The sequence below is a fragment of the Sinocyclocheilus anshuiensis genome, unplaced genomic scaffold (genome assembly GCF_001515605.1).
Source record: "Sinocyclocheilus anshuiensis isolate Anshui unplaced genomic scaffold, SAMN03320099.WGS_v1.1 scaffold2020, whole genome shotgun sequence".
Lineage (NCBI taxonomy): Eukaryota > Metazoa > Chordata > Actinopteri > Cypriniformes > Cyprinidae > Sinocyclocheilus > Sinocyclocheilus anshuiensis.
Window position 1 is genome coordinate 327,704 of NW_015557276.1, and position 8,224 is coordinate 335,927.

The window sequence follows — 8,224 nt, forward strand, 5'->3', positions numbered from 1 at the left end:
ATATAGCCTAGCTTTATTATGTTTTTCTCCGCTCGCAGAAGCGCATTGCATGATGTGATATGATATGAATCCTTATGTTCTGTTGTTTGCTGCGTTTTGCGCATGTAAAATGAATCCCCAGAAAACAAATGTTAGTATTTTTAACGGGTCACAGACACTTATCCTTTCTAATTTAATTCAATTCTAATTTAAAATAATCTTGTCGGTTAACAGTTAATAATCGGTTAACGAGCGTCGGTTAGGAGAAATAACCGAGATGAACATCCCTAGAAGAAGCATTTGTTAGTTTCCTTATCCTAATTTTTTATGTGTTTGTGCATAATTTGTATTATGTTTTTGTTTATTTCCCAGAATCTGTCGCGGCTACACCAATTTCAAAGAGCTGTGGTCCTTTCTCACCCCAGAGCAGTGACAGCAGCGCCAACAGTTCCCTTTATATGGAGTCTAGTGAGTGAATGCATCTTTCATCTTTCTTTGGGTCAATGGCATGATGCTCGCTATCTATGATTTTATTAAAAAATACATAAAAAATGCAATTCATGCATACGAAGACCTAAATACACCACTTCTTTGAAGAGCATGTTTTATTTCAAATTTATTTAAAATAAATAAATAAATGTATTTTTTATTTCAAATTCAAATATTTTTTGTGAGCATCAAGTACAAATTTTAGGGTGGTACAACTGTCCGATGTTATGAAGAAAGAATATAGTAAAACTTTTGTCCATCTAATCAAAGTCATGTGGTACAACCAACATGCTGAATCATGCTGAAAAAAATTTAAATATATTCAAATATCAGATAATTTGACCTTTTTATGACGGCAAGATTAGTTCAGGTTGTAAAATGTCTTGTGGTACAACTGTACTGATATTGTAATGAAGAAAAAAAAAAAAAAGTGTAGTTTGGCACAAACTTTTTATATATAAAAAAACCCCTGCTCTACTGCTTATTAATTTAAAAACTTTGTCCATTTAATCAAAGTCATGTGGTGCAACAAAAAAGTAATGTGGTACAACATGCTGAAATATGCAGAAAAAAACTGTCTCTTAAAAATATCAAATAATTAGACCTTTTTATGATGGCAAAATTAGTTTGGGTTATAAGGAGTCATGTAGTACAACTGTCCTGATATCATAATCCCCCTCCCCTAACACTGTAATAACTGTCGATGACGCACCGGAGCAAATATGTATGGCTTTGTAAATCCAATTAAGCTGCTAGGAGCATCCATTCAGGTTGTAGCGGTATATAACAGTTCAAAGGCAGCAGCTTTCCCGCGAGTGGGCGTGGTTTCAGCGCAGACAGTGGACACGCCCCCAGCGTTTGAGAGCAGAGGATACCGCCCATTTTTTCGAGATTTTGATCACTTATTTTATGTACTTAGCGGATTTTTTTATCATTCAAATTTGGCTTAGTGGTTAATAATACATTTTCTGTGGTGTGACAAACTCAGAACACATACTAAATATTGACTTTACAGGGACTTTACAGGTGCATCTCAATAAATTAGAATGTCGTGGAAAAGTTCATTTATTTCAGTAATTCAACTCTTTAAAAACCTTTGTGAAAATAATGATTGAAATTGGTATAAAAGTTTTCCAAAACACTGCAAAACAGTTTCTACATTTCTAACAAGATTTCCTTTTCTTCATCATGGACACTTACATACCTCATTATATCATATTTTTAAAATAATCATCTTCTTAAACGTGCCTTCACGCTTACAGACAGCAGCCAGTACAACAGCGTCCCAGACGGATTGTTCCGCAGACCATCCGAGGGTCAGAGTCTGATCAGCTACCTCTCTGAGCAAGACTTCGGCAGCTGTGCTGATCTGGAGAAGGCAAGTGCAAACTCCTCACTATGCTCAGCATCTCTCTTATATCTTGTACATGTCATTCATAACTCGCATACATATCCCATCACCGCAGGAAAACGCCCACTTCAGCATCTCTGAGTCTCTGATTGCAGCCATCGAGCTGATGAAGTGTAACATGCGCAGGCCGGTGGAGGAGGCGGAGGAAGAGGGCGACAGTGACTCGGAAATCCAGCAGCTCAAACAGAAAATCCGTCTGCGCAGACTGCAGATACGCCACGCGCGGATGAAGCCACCGGCCTCCTCTAGTAATCGTAAGATGAGACGTTTGCGATCGAGGAGAAATCAAATGTAAACAGGATGTATACAGTGTATATCGCTTGCTTTTTTTCCACAGAAATCCCATCTGTGGATAGTGGCGGCTCACGGAGGAGCTCCCAGGATTCCTTTCACCCCTCTGACTCTGGCTCTGATAGAGACGTGGAGGATTTCGAGCTCAAAGGTAGGAGCTCAAGACAGGAAGTGCATCTCTGATTGCGATGACCTCATTCCCGCTTGTAATCGTATAATCATCCTCACGATTGCCCTCATTACCCATAATGCCATGTGAAGAGAAATGTGTTGGCATCCCAATCTCATGACTGATTTCTAACTGATTATGCTCATTTTTGATTCCTAATTTGTAACTTTGAATCAAGTTTTGCTTGATTTGTTTGTGTTTTAGCAGGAAAGAGCAGAATAGTCATTGCAGGTGTTATAATTCTTAATTCATTGGACTTCAGTACGCAAATCAATTTGAAATCAAAATTAACAGAGTTTACTTTAACACACGTTCATATACAAAAACCTTTAAAAGTGGGTGCAGACGGTGTTCAAGTGGTGAGATATTCACTCCAGTTCTGGGTGAATAAAGTTTTGTTCATATGGTTAAAAAGCTTGTAATTGACACTTGGAGTTGTCACAGGACTGTATTGAAAATGACATTTGCAACACTTTTAACCTTCATAATGTGACATTTCCAAGAATTATTGAAATATTTGGCTAGAAATAATGTATTGTGGGACTTATGGGTAATATATATAAAATGTGTTGCTAAATTTTAATAAAACATAAAACAGTCATATTGTGCAACCAAGAAGTCATTTGGTATAACCAACACACTCAAACACATAAAAACAGTTCCTTAAAAGTTTGGATAATTCGGCTTTTTTATGATGCCAAGATTAGTTCTGGTTGTAAAATGTCATGTGGTGCAACTGTCCTGATATAATGAAGAAAGAATGAAATGTAAAACAAAAAACAAAAAACCTTCATGATATTACATATTTCAAAGAAATATTTGGCTAGAAATAATGTATTTTGATTCTTATAGGTGATATATCTAAAATTTGTCAATAACTTTTTTAATAAAACATAATAATTTTTATTTTTTATTTTTAATAAAACATTTTTAATTGCAAATATTATAGTCTAATATAGTCTCAATATTTATGTACCTGCTATAAAATGTATTTTTTTGGCTAATGAACACAATAGAGATATTTGTTCATATTTATTTTTATGAACAATATAGTAACTTATTAATAAAGATCAACATATACCTTCAAATGTTTTTTCCTAAAATATTTTACATATTTTTACAACATAAAATGCAACACAGATTTTACAGAAATGAATTGTACTTAATAAATCTGTCACTATTTTAGCTCATGAGGTATGTATTTATAACATTTGTAATAGATACACTACCGTTATTAAATTTGTGGTCAGTAGGGTTTTTTAAATATAAAAATGTATACTTTTAAAGTAAAGATATTTATAATGTTACAGGTTTCAGTTTCAAATAAATGCAGCTCTTCTGAACTTTCTATTCATCAAAGAAAACATTTAAAAATCTTACTAAAACGTTTTGATTAGTTGTGTATTTTTTAAATATTTAAAAAATGTAAATATTATAATTTAATATTATTATAATTAAAATATAAACTAAATATAATTTTTGAATAAGGTTCAGTTTCTGCATTGATGGATGGTGACCAGGACATTTATTAAGAAAGTGAATGTGGCCTGTTTAGATTTCATGTTGTCTTTATACATTGTACGACACCAGAAACAGGCGTCTGTTTGAGCACACAGTCTGGTCTCTGTCTCTTAGATGGCAGTGATGGTCAGTCCCTGCTGGCGGTGTCTCAGAGCGGCCTGTCCCTGTCACTCGCGTCCCTCTTCTCAGGTACCAGAGACTGACAGAAAGAGGGAAGCCGTGTGTATCGTCTCACAGCCTTTGCTGCTTGATCAGTGATAGATATGATGGTGGGATCAGAGGAGTCAGATGTTTTAGACTCTGTAGCAGTAGTTGGTGGCTGTTCCTGCTTTTTCCTCGGCTTTGCCTGTTCCCCTCACATGTGTCCATCCCATGTGTCAATATGTGTGCCATATAAACCTCTTGTTTGCATGCCGCCGCTTTCTGGCTTTTATTTATTGTATGTGCTAATAAACTGCAACCTTTAACACTGCTTCCTGCATTATGATGGGTGTCTCAAAAGCATTCAAAATTATATAATATTATTATAAGAATGGATTTAATCATGTGCCTTAATCACTTATGTGTAATACTAATCATTAAATCTAAATATTTCTTATCTTAATGCTTTAATTCATAGTCAGTGCCATGAATCACCTATCTGTCTTTATCAACTTATGTAATATTAGGACACGGGGCATTTGGGAAATAAAACCGATCAACCTTTTGCTTAGTTTCACCCGACATTTTGGCTTTTTAAAAAAAAAACACACATATATATACAGAAATATATATATATATATATATATATATAACAAATACTTAAAATTATATTATAATTATATATTATTATAACTTTTATTATTAATTATATTAATATTATTAATTTATGTAATATTTCTGCAATTTATTGTATTACACATATAAATATTTCATATATTCACAAAATATTTTATAATATTTAATTATTCAGAGTTCTCCAAATATTTTAGGGATGCTAACTGTTGCTCAGCCAAGCAAGCAATAATGTAAAAAAGCCAAATAATGTCTGATGTATTGGTCTGTCACTGGTATATAGCTCTTCTTATACAGTAGATCTCATTGGAGAAACCATTAATTGTTTCTTCTCGTGGTTCTCAGATGCAGACATCAAACGCAGTGCGTCCAGCAGCAGATCCTTCCTCAGCTCAGACTCCATGTAAGCACATCTCAAATCTGTCTTTTTGTTTGGCCGATCTTTTTGTGGTCATGACGTCCAGTTTTTTGGAGTTCTGAATGGTATCCAGAACTGATTTGGGATCTGCTGTAATGTCTCTCTGTACAGCTCTCCATCCATGTTACAGTCCAACTCAGCAGAGTCGGTGGCGATGGGTCTCCTCAGACAGTTTGAGGGCATGCAGCTGCCCGCCGCCTCAGAGCTCGACTGGCTGGGTCCAGAGCACGACGCCCCTCAAAAAGTACCTTACTCAAATGTCCTTGAATGTCCTTTTATGTGGCTCGACTGGCTGGTTCCAGAGCACGACGCCCCTCAAAAAGTACCTTACTCAAATGTCCTTGAATGTCCTTTTATGTGCTTGAATGTACTTACTCAAATCATTTATATAAATAGAAAACAAAATAGGTCCTAAAAAGGAACCCTGGGGAACCCCTTTAAATATATCAAGAAAATCAGATTTGAGATCCTCCACATGAACACACTGAGTCCAGTCTGCTAAATAATTTCTAAACCATTTCAACGTCCCTGGTCCAAAACCAGCACTGCTGAGTTTGTTCAGCAGCAATTCATGATCCACTGAATCAAACGCTTTGGATTGATCCACAAATAAGGCTGCGCAGTGTAGGGATGGGCGATATGGGCTTAAAAATATATCACGATATTTCTGGTATTTATTGCAATATCGATGACGATAATTCAGGGAATCCTGTTTCTTTAGAGAAAAGTATTATCTTTCCTATTTTTACCCAAAATAGGGTGTTGTGAGCATTAATGAGTACACACGTAATGTAAAGACTGTTTAATTCATACTGGAAGCTGGGGGGACAGAAACTCCACATATCCATAGCAGAAGTAATACTACTGAGGACGCTCCAGGAAGGTATCCAGTTATCGCTGAATAAAATGCACAACGGAGATAGAGACATTTTAACAGATGAAACTTGAGGAAAATAAACATATGGTTGCACAAAATATAGGGTTTATCTGTGTTCTTCAATCTTGGGTATTTTTATAAGGAAAGTATATTTATAATGCAATGTTAATCGACATGGCCTTTATCACTGTATATAATACTATTATTCTGTAATATGAAACCACGTCTGGTCACAAAAAGAAGTATTTCAAACACTCGACTATGTTATTAAGTTAATTTGGAGAAAAAGCATGTCAATAAATTATATCTTTGTTGGACAACAGGTTTGTAAACAGGCTCATACACATGCAAAACTGTATCGCACACGTGCTACTGTAGCACATACATTTATTCAGACCGATTTTTTGTGCACCGTACAGCCCTAACCAAACCAGTTAAAGATTGTAAAAGGAGCTTGTGCTCCTCATTTAGCGATATAGGCTACTCCTCCTCAATTTCACGTCCGCCTTCCGCGATGTCGCTCCACACTGTCGCACACAGAAATGTCAACTACTAGACTTTATCGTTATTATCGCGGGAAGACTAATTCTTATCGTGGGGAGAATTTTTACCGGTATATCGCAAACGATAAGATATCGCCCATTCCTAGCGCAGTGCTGTTTTCTATCCAGGGCACCAGTAAGGTCATTTATCACCACCGTAGCAGCAGTAGTGGTACTATGGCCAGTTCTAAAAGCAGGCTTAATTTAAGGCATCTTTACACAGCCAAGTTAAGGCTGCTCTGTGCCTGCTCAAAATTCAGTGCAAAGACGAAATGCTGCATAAAAGCCAGACTAAATTAAGCCTGATCTGAACCATCTTAGCCTACAGTCGTATTACAGTTGTATTTGTATCTGTGTAAATGCATTTATGCCACCTCTGAGCAGCATTAAACAGTCTGTGTAAAGACGCCTAATACCACTTCAGAAGTGCTTCTATGCCAACTTGCAGTGTAAATTTGACATTTTACAGTACACTGAATTTTGAGCAGGCACAGAGCCTCCTTGGGGTTGTACTGAAATGTTTCGTTACTAATTAAATATGTACTAATTTGCATAGCTTTCCAGAACAAAAATCTGAACACTAGATAAAGCCGGGTTCAAAATTTTTGTTTAATTTTGATGACATATTAGAGTTAACGGTTTTGGAACTTGGATTTCTCTTTTTATGCTTCCATAAATCAGAAAATACTGTCAACAGACAGAAAAAAATACATTTTCACCAGGTAAATTATATATGAACAAACCTCTCTGTAAAAAGCTTCAGAATATAGATGGGAATAAAACCGTAAAATTTGGTGTATGCGAAGTGGTGCGAAGACTTTAAAAGTATGTATTGTAATTCAAATTTACAGATGCAAATAGATCAAGTGTAATAAAATAAACACTTAAATGTTTATTTTTGATGTTTTCTATCCACTAGTCTGAAAGTAGACAAGGAAGCAAAACAGCCATAAAAACTAAAAATGTACAAGTGCATGAAAAAAAAAAAACCTGTACTGTCTTTGGATTTGGATTCTAAGTGAAAATGTCTGAATTTCTGCTGATTTTAGTATGTTTTTTAAGCTCCTTCCAATACCAGATTCTCTTCCAATTTCACCTGACGATGGCGAACACGCGGACATTTACAAATTACGCATCCGAGTGCGAGGAAATTTGGAGTGGGCTCCTCCTAGACCACAGATCATCTTCAGCATTCACTCTCCTCCAAAGTAAGACCATCACCATAAGTATTCAGCTTAATTTCTTTCATTACATGATTCTGTAACTTATATATTGTATGTCTCCATTGATCCTATCAGGAGGAAAGTGGTGGTGGCGAAACAGAACTACCGCTGCGCTGGCTGCGGCATTCGCATTGATCCAGGTAGAAAACACATATGCGTAGTACAAATACAACTTGATTTACTTGAAAGTGTGGGTTTATGCTGGTGATTTCTCTTTGTTATAGACTACATCAAGAGGCTGAGGTACTGTGAGTATCTGGGGCGGTACTTTTGCCAGTGCTGTCATGAGAACACGCAGGCTGTAGTGCCAGGAAAGATCCTCAGGAAGTGGGACTTCAGTAAAAGCTACATCAGCAACTTTTCCAGGGACTTGCTGGCTAAGATTGCAGGAGATCCTCTTTTCAACCTAAACGACATCAACAGCGGCCTTTACAAGAAGGTCAAAGCCCTGGAAACAGTGCGCGTACGTAAAATAGTACAATAATATATAACATGGAATATAAGTACATAAATATCTAAAAATTATATTA

At 36.1% G+C, this 8,224-nt stretch overlaps 1 protein-coding gene across 4 annotated transcripts in view; it reads left to right on the forward strand.

Annotated features, from left to right (window-relative positions):
- rubcn (rubicon autophagy regulator) overlaps positions 1-8,224 on the forward strand; it is a 37,083-nt gene that overhangs the window by 16,607 nt on the left and 12,252 nt on the right. For 3 of the 4 annotated variants that reach the window (XM_016474481.1, XM_016474479.1, XM_016474480.1), the window contains exons 8-17: positions 352-447; positions 1,731-1,846; positions 1,935-2,133; positions 2,217-2,321; positions 3,975-4,049; positions 4,980-5,037; positions 5,164-5,296; positions 7,534-7,679; positions 7,770-7,834; positions 7,919-8,157. In XM_016474481.1, coding sequence (XP_016329967.1) covers positions 352-447; positions 1,731-1,846; positions 1,935-2,133; positions 2,217-2,321; positions 3,975-4,049; positions 4,980-5,037; positions 5,164-5,296; positions 7,534-7,679; positions 7,770-7,834; positions 7,919-8,157 — 1,232 coding nt within the window. The remainder of the gene's footprint in view (positions 1-351; positions 448-1,730; positions 1,847-1,934; positions 2,134-2,216; positions 2,322-3,974; positions 4,050-4,979; positions 5,038-5,163; positions 5,297-7,533; positions 7,680-7,769; positions 7,835-7,918; positions 8,158-8,224) is intronic. The other variant, XM_016474482.1, reaches the window with a different exon arrangement.